The 16,465-nt window shown below is 48.5% G+C and overlaps 1 protein-coding gene across 2 annotated transcripts in view; it reads left to right on the top strand.

Annotated features, from left to right (window-relative positions):
• The window catches only part of Qsox1 (quiescin sulfhydryl oxidase 1), a 37,777-nt gene that overhangs the window by 7,696 nt on the left and 13,616 nt on the right, over nt 1–16,465 (top strand). For both annotated transcript variants that reach the window (XM_032915041.1, XM_032915042.1), the window contains exons 2-6: nt 820–920; nt 8,501–8,546; nt 9,237–9,339; nt 11,709–11,799; nt 15,713–15,858. In XM_032915041.1, the coding sequence (XP_032770932.1) occupies nt 820–920; nt 8,501–8,546; nt 9,237–9,339; nt 11,709–11,799; nt 15,713–15,858 (487 nt within the window). The remainder of the gene's footprint in view (nt 1–819; nt 921–8,500; nt 8,547–9,236; nt 9,340–11,708; nt 11,800–15,712; nt 15,859–16,465) is intronic.

The following is a 16,465-nucleotide window of genomic DNA, read 5'->3' as shown; positions in this document are numbered from 1 at the left end:
GCAAAGGTTAGCAAATTGCTGTGGACAGGAGACTGACTGTTCCTACAAGAGGAGCCAGCACTAGGGGTGAGGCTAGAAAAGTCCATGCCCAACTCACAGCACTAATATCTTTCTTTAGTGCCTCAGATCCTGCAAGTCTGTGCTTTATAATGTGATGCTGGCTATGCTTTCTCAAGGTCTATGTAACTGTGCGGCTCACGGCGGCCTGACCTGAGTCAGATCTCAGGATAGTTGTCTAATACAAACTGATTTTCTGTTGGTCTCCAGTCTGTGTCATCATTTGTTCTGCCAGTTACTTTCTCAAAAGGCTGGGGCCTGAAGAGGAAACATGACCAGTCTTCTGACTTCCCCAAGCCTTCCTTCTGGAAGGGTCCTGGATCTCCTGCTTTCTTCCATCTCTAGGATTTGTGTCTCTGTTTGGGCTGGGTACCTAAAGGACTGTGGAAGGTTCACTGGAGAGCACAAGCTCCCAAGGCAGGTTGATTCTCTGGGAGCTGACCAACTTCTTAGGCAGCTCTTCAGAGACCAAGGGTTCTGGGGCCTACACTCCTCATTCCTCTTTCTTTAGCTCCTCCAACCCCACGCCACATTCCACTAAGGCACTGGGGAAATTCAAATGTCATTACAGGGTTGCGTACCATGCTAGTTAACCGCATCCCTCTAAGTGAAGATGGAGGGACGTGTCTCAGAGGTCATTTTCTGAAGAAAGTATGACCTTGCTCATGGGAGTTAGGGGTTAATGGCTGTGGGGTTTGGGATGGAAGAACAGCAGAAGGTGCCAGCTTCTCTTGCTTACTGGAGTCATCTTTGTCTTTTCAGACTGGAGGCCAGCACTAAATCTTGCTGTCCTGGACTGTGCTGATGAGACCAATAGTGCTGTCTGCAGAGAGTTCAACATCGCCGGCTTCCCCACTGTGAGGGTATGTGAAAAACAGAGCTAGAGTTGGGATGGTCTGGTTGAGCACACAGTCCTCTGTTCTGCATTTCCCTGGCACCTCCCTGGGCTGCTGAGCTCTGAGGAACCTCAGAGGTCCTATCCCCTGGGGCACTGTCACACCCTCTGATGAGGCATCTGTTGTTCTGAGAACGAGAAGATGAGTGAAGCAGTTGTAACATAGGCTAGTGAGGGCTGCTACCTCTCAAGGTTCTTTTTAATTTTTCTCACTTCTGACCCCCAACTCTTGGAGGTCAGATTGTAGTTTAAAACCAGAATACAGGCTCTGAACCATGTGTGGCAGGATCATCCTCTTTGGACCTGTTGGTTCTCCAGAGACACTGAAATGCTTCATTATCATCAAGCAATAGCCTTGACCCTTGACCTTGACCCACTGGAGCTTCAAAGTGACTTAAAGGGACAACCTCACCCCCACAGTCAAAAGTATACTGTGTGTTAGGTGGCAGGGCTTCCAGGGACAGAAATCACCAACAGCCAAGGCATGAGGGTTCTCCAATCGCAGCTCTGACAGAAATGACATGAGATTTCTGAGTCCCCTGTCAGGGGTCACAGGATACCAACAATTTTTAAAACTAATTTACCTATTTATTTTAATTTTATGTGCAGTGGTGTTCTGCCTGCATGTAAGCCTGTGTGAGGGTTTTGGTTCCCCTGGAACTGGAGTTACAGACATTTATGAGCTTCCATGTAGGTGCTGGGAATTGAACCTGAGTCCTCTGGGAGAGCAGCTCTTAACCAATGAGCCACCTCTCCAGCCCCTCCATTTTAAAAACTAAACAATTGCCGTGGCTCTCCAGAGCCCTTACACAGCCCAGAATAACAGTTGTAGCAGTCAGGGTAGGTAGGGTAAGGACCCTCCCAGGGCTCAGCCCTGCCCACCATTTAGATAAGCAGTTTGTCTACAGCCATTAGAATATCAGGAGATGCCTTTGAAGGCTGAAATGTCAAGTATTGTCCCTGGAACAAGATATCTCTGAGCTCAGGAACCTCAAGTTTCAGTCAGACCCACGAGCTGGAACTCAGCCTGAGCACTCAAAGGTTTCATCTCCAGGAGTGCTGACCTCTGACCCCCACTGGACTCAGAGGCTCCCCATCCCAGAGGTGTCACTCCCTAAATGGTCACCACTTTCATCAGGATCCAGCCCCATGTAAGACCAGGTTGGTTTGGGGAACAGTGTGGTAAAACAACCTACTGCCACATCATCCAGGGAGGCTCTTATCTGTCACCTCTGTAAATAGAAAGTCTCCTGGCGAGGACACTGCTTGTCCTCCGCCCCAAGATATGTAACAGTGCTTCTGTGAGAATGCTGTCTTTGTGCAGAGCCAGAGTGAGCAGTGCTAAGTGGGAAAGCCGTGGGGACACCAGTGTGGCTGGCAGCAAGAGCCATCCTCCATAGGCTCATGGTTTCCTCTCTCTGAGTCCTGAGCACTGTCTAAGCCACAGGGAGACCATTCAGGACATCCAGTTGGGGTTCTGTAGGGCTGACACGTGGAGCTTTCTGTCCAACCAGGGAGGAGCCAGGCACCTGGGTGTGAGGAGGAAGCCCAGGCAGTGGCAGGTCTGGAGGCTTCTCAGCACCTACCCGAGTCACGAAGTACACGCAGCCTGGATGCCTCAAGTGATTAATCACCTTACCTGCCCAGCTGGCTGTGGGAGAGCCTGGGAGGGACCTCACCTGGTGGCTCTGGCTTTCCCCTATTCCAGACAGGTAGCACCTGGCTGGGCCAGTTGAGTAGGCAGCTGCCTATTCATTCCCTAAGCTCTGTCTGCCCTGGGAAGCTTTTCCTGACTTCCCCAAGGAGCCTGCTGCCTGTCTCACCTGTGGCCAGTGGTTCAAGCTGTTGTAGGCCTTTGCTCTTAGAGTCTCAGAGACTCTAGGCAGTACCTTCGAAACGATTTCTTCCTGTGGCTTGCAATAAGAAATATTTATTTTACATCATGACCCCAAATTTGGTTGGTGTTAACTATTGCTAAAGCAAAAGTTAATATTTTTTGTTAGGGTAAAAATAAATACTGGCTGTCATTTACTAAATTACTAGGTTGCTTCTAGCATGTTTTAAAAAAGTTCTCACACATATTCAGATCTCCAAAGTCTGGCTTATGAAAGCCTAAAGGCTGTAGACACCTTGGCCACACATCCTAAAAAGCAGAGCAGTCAGCCAGCCAGATAGCCCTGTTGACCGTAGAGGCCGTGAGAGCCCTAGGTGAGGACCCATGTTGGGTAGGGATCCTCACATGTAGAGAGTTTTGCTGGCTTGATGGGGACATACCCACACAAGTCTGGCCACCACAGTGAGTGATATATATGTCACTGTCCTTTTTCTCTGTCTTTAGCCCCTTGCCACTCTGAGCACACGTTAAACTTCTACTAGCCCAGCCACTTTAGAAAAGATCTAGCCCTAAAGGTCGGGATCCTGCTCCATCAGGTCCCCATTAGGCTGGAGCAGAATGCCTTTGGGAGGAAACACAGATTCGGGGAGGAGGAGGTGAGTCAGCTGTAGATTTTGGCCGAATAAACCCTAGGCCAGAGCAGTGCCCCTCATTATGTGGGGAAGGCCTATTTAATGAGAATGACATGGAGGAGTACAGCAGAGAGTCTTCCGAGATGGCACTACCTATTGGTAAGTTGCCATGTACGAAGGAAGGTCGTACCTGGAAGTGCCTGGGCACTGGCATTGAGGCGTGGGGGTTGGTAGAGGTTAGTTTTCCCCTAGTTCCCTGATCTAATGGTAGTTTCTGTGTGGAGGGTACATCCTAGGAATCCTCTGAAGTAGGCACTATTGATGGGGTTGTCAGCTGGCTGCACAAGGCTGTGTTCCCAACTGGGGAAAGGCTAGGAACAACCGACACAGGACACAGATGGACAACTGGTTGGGAGGCAGGGAGCGGTCTGTGTGGTGAGTGCTGGAGGAGTTAGCCTCTCTTCCTGAGGTCTTCACCTGCTCATCAAAGATGACTTCCTGTGGGAGGGGGCTCCAAATGTGTGTAAGGATGGGTGGAGTCTGACTAGGACAGAGACGCTCGGGCCTCGTGTGAGCAGAACTGTGTGGTATGTGTGTGTGGCATACAGGCTCCTGTGGAGGGCAAGGTGGGGCAAGGGAGCAGGAGCTCAGGAATGGCAGGTCCTTGGAAGCCAGGGGGTAGAAGGAGCACTGGTGGAGTGCACAGCCTGGGTTGGTAGTCTGTGAGCTCCCACTGGAACCGTGTAGCTGAGGGTGCGTTCTCGGGACGACAGACAGAATTCAGGTGTCTCCTGCTTGCCAAGAAATGGACATGGGCTCCCCTCTCCATTGTCACCTGCTGTCTTCAGACATCTACACTGGTTGTTCCTAGCACGGAAATTAAGTGCTCAGGCTGCCTGTCGCTCTTTCTGAGCCCAGTATAAAATGCTTGAAGACCTGACTGAGTTTCCGAAACCAAGTCCTACACACCTGGCTCCAGCGCCACCACTGGAGCTTGTGTTTCTGTTGAGCTGTTTGGGTTCCTGGTCTCCTGTCTTGTGCTAACTGTCGTCCTGTTGTTATGAAAAGACTGGAGCCTCGCAGAAGCAGCAAGTCAGGGGAAGCAGGCGCTCCTTCCCGTGTCTTGTTTTATGTTGATGGAGGAAAAGAAAGAACTGGGCTGGAGAGATGCCTTGATGATTAAGAGCCTTGTCAGCTCTTGCAGAGGACCCGGGTCCTGATCTCAGCACCTTCATAGTGGCCTAAAAACATCCTGAACCCCAGGGGATCCAGCGCCCTCTTCTGACCTCTGCAAGCACCAGACACATATATGGTATTTATACACTCATGTGGGTAAAGCACATGTACACATAAAATGAGAGTGGAGAGAGAGAACTAACAAACTGTTGCCTGCTCTCAGAGAAAAGACTCGGTCCTGGATGCTCTTTTGGTTTTTCTCAAGGTAATTGACCTCGATAGGCACACATCTCCATGGCTGACTTAACAAGGATACATTTTCCTGAGGACAAAAATGTGCCCTGACTAGATTTCTACTTGAGCCTTCAAGGTGATGAAAGGGCTGTCCTGCTGGATTGGACAGAGGTCTGCAGAGCAGCTAAGTGTCTAGACACCTTCCATACCAGGCACAGTGGGGCTGAGCAATGTATAAGCTGTGTACTACCCAAGTCAGGAGGTTGTCTTAGTCACTGTTCTGTTGCAGTGAAGAGACACCGTGAGACCAAGGCATCTCTTATAAGAGAAAGCGTTTAGGTGGGGGCTTGCTTACAGCTTCAAAGGCTTAGTCTATTATTATAGTGGAGAGCATGGTGGCATGTAGGCAGGTATGACGCTGGAAAAGTAGTTGGGAGCTCCATTCTGATCTGCAGGCAGGGGGGCGGGGCAAGCAGGCAGACAGACACTGGGCCTGATTTGATTGCTTGAAACTTCAGAGCCCACCCCCAGGCTTTCAAAATTGGCAGCAAGCTCCTTTGCTGGATGAGCCGCCTCACTGGCTGAGGACTAGTACTTCTGACTCATGAAGAGAAAGCAAATGGAAACTAATGTAATAGACCAGGACCTACGTTTTTACCTGCTGGCCCTGGATAAGACAAGGTGAGAGGCTGTTGAAGAGTTCTCCCCAAGGCAGAGTTGCGGAACTCGGAACTCGACAGATAACTGGATGGGGGTTGTAGCAGAGGGAAATGCCAGTGTGGGCAGCAGGGAGGAGGACTGATTGCTGGGGGAGATGAGACGCAGGTGCAGACGGAGGCCGAAGGAGGGATCACTCAGCATTGGTGTGTGGGCACAGGGCCCTCACACCTCTGTGGAGTTTAGTAGATGGAACTGGAAGTCTCGGACAGGTGACAGTACCTGAGACACAAGGCTCAGACAGTGCATTTGTTGAACAAAGTGAATGACTCGGAGACAGAGAAGCAGGAGGTTTGTTCTTCATTCACTCATTCATTCATTCATTCATTTGAAAGTATAAACTGAGCCCTTTCCTCCTGACGGTACCTGTCAGAGCACTTTAAGCAGAGAATGGTCTGGCGTGGAGCAGCAGGCGAGACTAAGAGCAGCAGATGGGAGTTAATGACTGTGACACAGGAGAGCAGCCAAGGATGAAGTCAGGACAAGGGCTAATAGTAGCCAAGAAAGGCTGGTCTGTCCAGCAAAAACAGGGAGGGTGGCTACATGGAAAAGGGGGGAAAGAGGTAGTTTCAAGAACGTGTATATGAAAACAAAATAAAAGCTAGTCAGGACGTAGAAAGCAGCCAGCGGCTACTGCTGAGAGCACAAGAAGCACCTGAGAGACAGCTTGGGACTGGCTAGAGAGAAGTCGCCACTCAGTTCTCCTGAATGATTTTAGCTGAGTGGCAGGCTCAGAGGCAGGACAGAGATGTCTGGGGAGCAGAAGAGACATTTGGCAGTACAGGGAAACAGGCAATGAAGAGACTGAAGAGAGAAAGAAGGTGTCTCTCTAGTCCTGCCTTCTGCCTTTCACAGTTTACACGAGCAGACTTAGGATCTCTTTATAACCCAGGAAAGGGGCTGGTAGAAAGGCATTTAATGAGAAGATGTTAATTAGTGGGAAAAAAAATCCCAAAGTTCATGAGGTATGGGGCCACATTCTCAGAGGGCGAAATCATCCCGGAAGGTAGCTGGGAAGCTTCAGAACACCGAGAAGGCTGACAGTGGCCAGGACTCCTTTAGCCGTGCAGTCTGTGGGTGGGTCTCATGAGTGACTCTTGAGTTTCTGTGATAGATTAGAGCCATGAAACTTAGGGTCAAGGAGATGCCTTTTGTTGGGGGGAGTGCCAGCATCTTTTAAGACTTGTTCAGACTTGGCAGCCTGATAGCTGATGAAGGCTTTGAAGGAACCTCCCTAGCTATGAGAAAGGCACACTACTGAAGGCTGGTCCATGGTGGGAGAGGTGTAGCAGTGAGCTGAAGTCTGTCTTCCCTGTACAGAGAGAGGACTGCAGCAGTACCACACTGGCAAACCACCCTGCAGTCTGTCCATAGAGATTCTTGGAAATCCATGTCCTCATTACATGTCACAATTCAGGAAATTTGTCACCATTTTATAAGTATTAGAATAATAATTTTACTAGATCAAGATTTGTTCAGTAACTGTCAAGAACATAGGTACATTGTAACATGTAAATGAGCTACTTTTATTCAGGAGGAGAATATTACATTCATATTTTTAAGAAAAGTGGAGTAGGGTTGGGGATTTAGCTCAGTGGTAGAGCGCTTGCCTAGGAAGCGCAAGGCCCTGGGTTTGGTCCCCAGCTCCGGAAAAAAAAAAAAAAAAAAAAAAAAAAAAAAGAAAGAAAGAAAGAGTGGAGTAGAGAGCAGGGGACAGACAGTGAGGTCATAGGAAGCAACCAATCACAGGTAGGGAGTGACTGGCTGCTGCGGTCTGTTTCTCCGGTGAATTTTCCCTTCCTGCCTACACACAAATGAAACAGACCAGTCCTAGCTGGTCAGTATTTCCTGGTGCTGAAGGATGTGTGTATAGGAGGGAGTGATGATGGTGGAGTTGATATTTAATGAGTCAGTTTGATATGGACTGGTTCCTATGCCTTGATTACTCTTGATTTTTGATTATTGAATCTTCTAATAATTCTAGGCTGGTGGTATCACTTTATATATGATATTATATATTATATAATTTTATATCTCATTTAAAAGATCAGAATACTGAGGTTTAGAGAAGCAGAAAGGTTTTCCATAGCCACAACAAAAACATATCAAAGCCAGGTCTTGAATCCAGTTCTGCCAGACCCTATGGCCCTCACCTAATCAGCTGCTTGTGATAAAGCTGAGGCCATGCTGGTAGAGACAGGACTAAATTAGCAAAAAGTATTCCTGAGGTTCTGAGAGCTGTCAGAAATCTGCAGACAGCTTGTCTACCAGAACAACCAACATTTTTCTCAGGACAGGAGGACAAAGGCAAGAGCCCTGCAGCTATCTTGCCCCTTGGGCAGAGGCCCAGGCTATAACTTGTTACCCAGTGCTCCTTCTGTCCTCTCACCCCAATGACAGACTAGGCCTGGGGTGTCACACACTTGAGGAAAGAGTACAACATGATGTCGAAACGGCCTGTGTGCTACATACCTGTTTTGTAGGCTCAGATCTACCACTGAGTAGGACCTGTCCTAGATCCTTGACCCTCGGCTGAGTGCCACAACGGGCTGGGAGGTCTCCCTGAGGACACCAGCCTCAGAGCCCCTTTTCCAGGAAGAGGAGTGAGAGCAGATCGGCACATGGGCAGCTAACGTTGGCCAAGCAGTCACTCTCTTCTTCTGCCTGTATGAAGACCAGCAGTGACTTCATTGTTGGCTGAACAGCTTCCAGAAACTGTGTGCAGATGGCAGGCATGGTGGAGCTGGTCTCTAGTTAGGTTTCTGAGCCACTGACTCAAGGTTCTGAGGGTGCTTTAAGCGTTGAGGGAGAATTGAATGTAAAGCACGAGAGAAGCTTCCCAGAACAAAGCCTCTCTGATGCTAGTTACAGGGGAAGGAAGTGAGGCTCAAAAGAGCAGTAGTCTCCAAGCAGCTTGAGTGCCACCACTGACCGCTCACTCTTGTCTGTTTTCAGTTTTTTAAGGCCTTTTCCAAGAACGGTACTGGAACAGCATTGCCAGGTGGGTGCTCTAATTCGACTGTTGTGTTGGCATTGCCAGCACTGTCCCAGCTCTTCTGGCTTTACATGGCTTCCTACATGGTGAAGAGGGGTGTCCAAGTGAAGTGTGTTTGGGTTTTCCATGCGTCTTCTCAGAGAGCCTGGCAGATGTCTCAGGAAAGCCCATTTGAGCAGCCCTTCAGATGTGCCCTAGCCAAAGTCCTAGGTTTGAGGGTGGGCACCACAGTCCCAGAAGGGCTGTCATGTCAAAATTAGGTTGTTTCAAAGAACAAACATGCAGCCAGTTCTGAGAGATAACGCTTTGCCTCAGTGTCCTTGACCCTTGGCTGAGTGCCACGATGGGCTGGATGGTCTCTGAGGACACCAGCCTCAGAGCCCCTTTTCCAGGAAGAGGAGTGAGGGCAGATCGGCACACGGGCAGCTAACGTTGGCCAAGGAGTCACTCTCTTCCTCAGAGGATGAAAAACATGAGTGGCTTTTTGCTGATTTTCACTAAACAGCTTTCAGTAGCTCTGTCAGGGATGGCTCTCCCTGCTAGTCTTTAAGCCAAGGAGCCCTCACCTCACCCACTTCTCAGGAAACGGCTGGCTTTTTCTTAGAATTAGTTTGGGGACCCTTGTTTGTGGCTGAAACTGGCAAGGCTGCTGGGGTCTGTTCTGTCCTGATGCCCTCTAACTGTTTTTGTTTATAGCCGCTGGCGCTGATGTGCAGACGCTGCGTATGAGGCTCATCGATGCTCTGGAGTCCCACCGTGACACGTGGCCCCCAGCATGTCCACCCCTGGAGCCTGCCAAGTATTTTGGGTTGGGGCTGACTTAGTGTAGCATGAGGCTCAAGCATGGAGAAGGTGTTGGAACCACAGGGCAGAGGACCCACATTGATTCCTCCTGTGGGGTAGATAGATCCCCCAGTGTGTTAGACATACCTTAGAGTAGCTGGGAAGTGACGTCTTTCTGCTTCAGGAGTTAAGGAGCCATGTCCCTTAGGAGCTGGCTGAGGGTCGAAGGGCCTGACCTGCTGTGTGGAAGGAAAAGTGTGTGAGGGGAGTTCTCCAAATCCTACTTGATGCTGCACTTCCTGACTGGTCTTCAGGCGTGTTTGTGGGAGTAGGGGTTTTCTCTGGCCTAGTCCAGGGAAAGCCACTGACAAATGAGAGGACAGAGGAGATTGGATACTACTAGGAAGAAAAGGCTAGGATGTGCAGAAGAGTAAAGCCCTGTTTGTAAACCGATTATGGTCAGCTGGTCAACTAATCAACTGGTCAACTGGTGTTGGATCCGATTCACAATGACTCCTTTATCATCTTTCCCAATTCTTCATCTTCCTAGAGGGCCTCACAGAGACCCTGGCCAGGCATACACTCCTAATGTAGGTTGGGGTTCTACAGCCGACTGTCTGTGCTGGTTGTTGGTTTCTTTCTTTTTTTCACTGCTGTGACAAATACCTGATAAACAATTTAGAGAAAGAAAGGTTTGTTTTGTCCGATTACATTAGAGGTTTCAACCCAAATTTGGTGGGACCAGTCAGTTGGGATCTGAGATTATACAGAATATCAGGGCAGCCAGAGCATATGTCAGAGGCTACTCACTTCATGGTAACCCAAAAGGAGAGAGAGGGTTCAGGATAGTACAGCCCCCAGGGCATGTGCCCAGTTGTATACTGTTCCAACCAGGGCCCACCTGATTTGGCATTGACTAGGAATCCATAAGCCGGATAATCTACTGATTAAGTCAGGCCCCTCATTAACCATCCATCTCTCAATGATTGGGTCCACCTGCAGGAACTAAAGCCTTCAACACATGAGCTTTTGTGGACACAGTTCCTATCCAAGCGATAAATATCATCCGTCTAGGAAGTGAGCTTGTCAGCCTGTACCCTGGTGCTTTTCTCCTCCTTCCATTTCCTCGTGGCTATGTCTGTCTGCCTGTCTGTCTGTCTCTCCCTCCCCCTTCTCTCTCTCTCTCTCTCTCTCTCTCTCTCTCTCTCTCTCTCTCTCTCTCATACACACACACACACACACACACACACACACACACACACACACACACACACACACTCTTCCTTTATAGTGTGTTTTTAGCTCTGGGAACCTTAAAAGCGACAAACAAATCTGTCGACCTGTCTCTAAGTGATCCTTTTGGTGCCCCTTAGGAAGAATATAGGCAGACACACATGCTGAAACTTGAGCTGCCTCTTCCAGAAGGCTGAGGGCTTGCTCCTCTGCCAGCCTAGGGTAGGTATGAGGATGTGGCCAGAGAGACTGGCCACCTAATGCCACCCAGAGGCTGATATTAGGTAGCTACAGAACCTCCTTTATCCATCAAAGGTTCTTCCTGATCCCCGCTTGTCTGTCATATTCATATCTCTGTACTGCCAGCAGGCGGGTTCTGGCATTGGCCCGGTGTCACCCTTTGTGCTTGAGGCATTTGCTACAAACATGTCTTTGGGTTAAGTGTGGGGAAGTGAGACACCAGGTTGAGGATAAGAGTAAGATGCAGTCTTTCTGGCCCCTGTGCCTTCTCAGTTGCCCTCTTAAGCATGCTGGGAGAGACAGTTTTCACTGAGTATTTAAAACAATCTGTAGGTTAGTTCTCTGGTTGAGAGAGAGAATTTGCCTTCTTAATCATTTCTACCCAAGAAAACTGGGCCTCACTCTCCTCACCTTGAGCTAAAAGGTTTGATTCTCCTGTACCCAGGACTCTAGTTCATTTCTTCCCTTCTTGTTCCTGTTTGGAGAGGAACATGCAGCTCTCCCCATTGGTCATGGCTTGCTGTGGATCAGAGCTTACACTTGATGGGTTCTAATCACCAGTCTCTTAGGGAACCAGTAGAATCATCTTCAGTAAGCCTGGGCCTTACCCAGAACGTGGAGACAGCTGGTCTGAAAGCATCCCCACCACTTCTCTTCCCCAGCCTGCCTCCTGTTTACTCCCGACTCCTAAAAGGGACAGAAAGAAAACTATAAAACAATAAAACCCAAGGTGGGTCAAATAAAGCAGAGTGAGGTAGCACGAGTAGCATCCTCTGAGACTTAAGGGTTCACTTTCCTTCCACTGGTGGGCTGGCAGAGGGAGGCCACAGGACTATGGGACATGCTGCATTGGACGTCTTACATCATCCCCATGGGCTATGGAAAGAGCGTGACCCCGTTTATCTCTTGCAGGCTGAAGGATATCAACGAATTCTTTACAAGGAGTAAAGCAGAGTACCTGGCCCTGATCTTTGAAAGGGAAGACTCCTATCTGGGTAGAGAGGTGAGCTGCCCCAGACTTCCTGACTCTCAGAAGAGACCATGGGGAGAGAGCCCTGTTCAGACCAATGCAGGCAACTGGTCCCTATACATTTATTAGCCAGGCACTGCCTGACCCCTGGTGGGACACATGGGAAGTGTGGGGGTTCCTTTCCACTCTAAACGTTGGTATCTGTTCTTACCTCTCTGAAACTAAAAAATTAATACCTGCTATTTACTGAGTCTAGATACCACTAGATACCAATACATGGCTGCTAATCTCTAAACTTAAGAGAGTGGCGTAAAGTGTCTAGGATCACACAGCTGTTAATGTAGGACACTGCTGCCTGACTCAAAACATATGTTGCTCTAGCTGCATAGAATTGGGGTTTTTTAAAAATGGGGGAGCAGTCACATGAGAATTAGCCTGGTCCGTTGTGAGGAAGCTGAATCTCTGACCAGCAGTGCAGGCTGGACTTCTCCATCAGCTTGAAGAATGTCTTTGGTCAAGTTGCTCAACTGTCTGAGCCTTATTTTTAGCTATTGAATAGAAGTAGTTATACTTATTCATATTAGAATGCCCACTGAAGCAGTCTATATACAGAGCTGGAATTACGGCCAGCATGCAGTAAGTGCTTTATAAAGATTCACTTCTTTGCTTGCTGTAGAGAGCGCCCGCTATGCTGCTGGCCCATGGGCTTGGTACAAGTGACTTGGTGTGCCCATGCTTGTTACAGGTTCCATGGCAAACAGATGATTGACAGGTGCTGATTAGAATCAGTTCTTCCCTCCCCTGACACAACATGGTACTGCTCTATACCTAACTTCCTCAGCTACAGAGTAGGATTCTGCTTACTATCACTCTATTCTCTTTACAGATAAAATTTAGTTTGTTAAGATAAGTTCCACATAATTCAAGCAGGCCTCTAACTCACCAGGTAGCTGAAACTGGCTGTCTTGGTCAGTGTTCTATTGCTGTGAAGAGACACCATGACCAAGGCAACTCTTATATTAAGAAGAAAAAAAAGCATTTCATTAGGTCTGGCATACAGTCTCGGAAGTCCACTGTCTTTGTGGTAGTGGCACATGCAGGCAGTCATGGTACTGAAGTAGTAGCTAAGAATTCTATATTGAGATCCATAAGCAGTAGGAAGAGAGAACCATTGGGCCTGGCTTTGACTTTTGAAACCTCAAATCCCACCCCCAGTGGCGTCTTCCAACAAGGCACACACCTCCTAGTCCTTTCAAATAGTGTCACTCTCTAAGTATTTAAATATATGAACCTATGGGAGTCATTCTCACTCAAACCACCACATTCCACTCCACTCCCTGGCCCCCATAGACTTGTAGCCATGTCATAAGGCAAAATGCATTTAGTCTGACTTCAGAAGTCCCCATGGTCTTTCACAGTCTCAAGACTACTAAAGTCCAAAGTTCAAAGTCTCTTCTGAGACTCCTGCAATCTCTTAACTGTAACCCCCTGTAAAACCAAAATCAAAAGGCAGATCACGTACTGCTAACATACAATGGCACAGGGTATGCATTACCATTCCAAAAGAGAGGAAAGGAGGAAACATTGTGAAGATATGCTGGGCCAAAGCAAGGCACAGACCAGCTGGGCAAACTCCAAACTCTGTACCTCCATGTCTGATGTCAAAGGCTCCTCAATAGGAATCCCACAACTCTGGCATCTCCAGTATTGTGAGGTCTCCAACAGATTTACACAGTGGCCTCTCGGCTTCCATACAGGAACACTCCTAACACACACCTGCCCTCAGTGGCTTTCTGTAGCTGTAGAGGAAGATTCTACAACACATCACTTGCATCCTTGACTCTAAAGCCAGAACCAGAAGCTACGTCCTGCTGCGTGCTGGGACTGGAACTTGGCCCTTGTCCAGTTACATTCGCATCAGCTTTCTGTCTTCAGGTGGTCCCTGCACTGCTTGCCTTCTGCAAGTTGGAAGCTCAGCTGGGTGGGTCTTACTCTGAAGTATGCACTCCCTTTGCTCCATTTAGTGTTTCTTCAGATTTTGAGCACTGGACTTAGCTCTGTTCTGTTCCCTGGTGCTTCTTTTATCCGCAAAGTGTACATTTTGTATTTTGTAAATTTTTTTGTGCTCAGCTTGTTCCTTTTTCATTATAGACCTGCATAAGAGTGACTGCTAATAACCACATGACAGAATCAATGAGGCTGTCTTGAAATCTCCTCTGCCAATGTCATTAATCCAAAACTTGTTTCAGAAATCCTAGGCAGATTGGACAGGGCAGAACACAGCCACACTCTTCACCAAAATACCACAAGAGTGGTCTCTGGGACACTTACTTCTTCTCTGAAACCTCTTGAGCTAGACTGGCATTATCTACATTGGTCTCAGCACCAGCGCCTTGCGTGCTCCTAGGATGGCCCACTAAACCATTTAAAGTTCAGCTGCTTTCCTAATTGAAAGTCCAGATGTCCACATTCATCCAACAAACAGCGTGGTTGGGTCTGTCCTGCTCCCTGGTACCAACTGGTGACCACCACATGGCCTGAACTCATGATTCTCTTGCCTGTGTACTGCAATATCCGTTGTGTACCACCATACCCAAGGAGTATTTTCCATGTAAATGTGTAGTGTATATGCGCATGTGCACATGTGCATGTGTGCACGTGTGTGTGTGTGTGTGTGTGTGTGTGTGTGTGTGTGTGTGTGTGTGTTTTCAGTCCAGCATCTGCATGCCACAGTGCACATGTGTAAGTTGGAAGACAACCTCAGGTGTCAGTTCTTACCTCTGCTTTATTTGAGGCAGTATCTCTTGTTCACTACTGTGCATGCCAGGCTAGCTGGCCCGTGTACGTCTAGACATGCTCCTGTCTTCACCTCCCAACTCACCGTAGGCATGCTGGGGTTACAGATGTGTGCTATCACCTGGTTTTACATGAGTTCTGGGCATCCGAAACCAGCATCACATTTGTGGGAAAACACTTTATCTATGACTCCATCTCCTCAGCCCAAGTTATATATTTTCAATAAATAACAAAGATGTCTGCCACGCGCTGGCCACTGTTACTAGCATTTTAGTAAATGTAATCAGTGAGTCCACATAACAACGGCCTTCTTTTTGTTACTGTCGTCATCATTATCACTCTGCAGGTCAGGGAGTTGAGTGGAGGAAAGATTGGGCCTGTGGAGTTAGGATTAGGATTCTCCTGCTGCTGCAGCCGTGGTATAAAGGCCCTAACAAGGGTTGCTGCCTCAATGTTATTTTGGAGATTAAACGTGGCATTCTAATATAGGATAGAACACATAAAATTATTGTCTGAGGGGTTGGGGGATTTAGCTCAGTGGTAGAGCGCTTGCCTAGGGAAGCGTAAGTCCCTGGGGGTCCCCAGCTCAAAAAAAAGAACCAAAATTATTGTCTGTCTGGCCGATATATTTTTTTTTCTGACCTAGGAGAGATTGTGTGTGTGTGTGTGTGTGTGTGTGTGTGTGTGTGTGTGTGTGTGTGTTTGTACACATATAAGAATAAATGGACTGGAGAGGTAGATCAGAAGTTAAGAACTAGCTGCTCTTCCAGAGGTCCTGAGTTCAGTTCCCAGCAATCACATGGCCGCTCACTTGCATGTATAGTGGGACCTTCTTATGGTGTGCAGACATTCATGTAGAACAAGCACTCAACATGAAAAATATACACAAATACACACAAAACAAAAAGAATAAAAATAAACCCACATTGTACCTTGCTTTACCATATTCGGTTGGTACTCCTGTATGATACACAAAGTGTACGATCTGAACGAGTCCAAGGCCCCTTGCTTTGGGTGGTATTTGGTAGTTGTAACCTGAGGGTGGTATGAACTTTATCACAGTGGTCTGCTCTGCAAGGTTTCAAATCTAGCTAGAACACAGATCGCTCTGCCCACTGGGCGTGCCCTCCACACCCTATTGTCTCTGCAGGTAACTCTGGACCTGTCCCAGTTCCACGCTGTGGCAGTGCGCAGGGTCTTGAATTCAGAGAGCGACGTGGTGAGCAAGTTTGGTGTCACTGACTTTCCATCTTGCTACCTGCTGCTTCGGAATGGTTCTGTTTCCCGAGTGCCTGTGTGAGTGTGATATCCCCATCGTCTCCTCCCTGCCCAGTCACTCTTCTGCCAGAGAGGTTACTAGAAAGAGCAGCCAAGTAGGAGAAGCAGATGCTGATCCTCTGCGTGAGACAAGACCTCCAACCTTGTAGCTCAGGACTCCTGCTGCCTCGGCCCTGAGCACCACCCATCCACACCATGCCCTGGCCATGTTATCCACAACCCCTGCACAGAGGAGTGTGTTGACGGTGTCTGCCTGGCGAGGACTCAGATGTGCTGGACCTTCCCTCCCTTTGCTTTTCTAATTGCAGAAAAGTTCATTAGGAGCCAGACAATAGTCTGCTCCAAAATGTCAGGAGGAAACAATGAAGCCCTCAGCTGCTGTCAGCCTCCTGCTGCTGAAAGGCCTGTTAAATAGCACCAGATGGTGCCTTGGTGCCCTCCTCAGGCAGATGATTGATGTCAGCCTGGCCCTGCAGGCAGAAATTTGGGGGGCCAAGGAAATCAAGGCAACCCTAGGTACCCAGAAGTTGCTCCTTGGGGTCTTTAGTGCCACCCTACACTGAGGCTGGGCCAGGCAGCCTCTGCCCTTTCCCTGTCCAGGGCCACCAGGTGCCCCTGAAGCAGG

This window comes from Rattus rattus, chromosome 10 (assembly GCF_011064425.1).
Source record: "Rattus rattus isolate New Zealand chromosome 10, Rrattus_CSIRO_v1, whole genome shotgun sequence".
Taxonomy (NCBI): Eukaryota; Metazoa; Chordata; class Mammalia; order Rodentia; family Muridae; genus Rattus; species Rattus rattus.
This window is presented reverse-complemented; position numbering and strand designations above follow the sequence as displayed.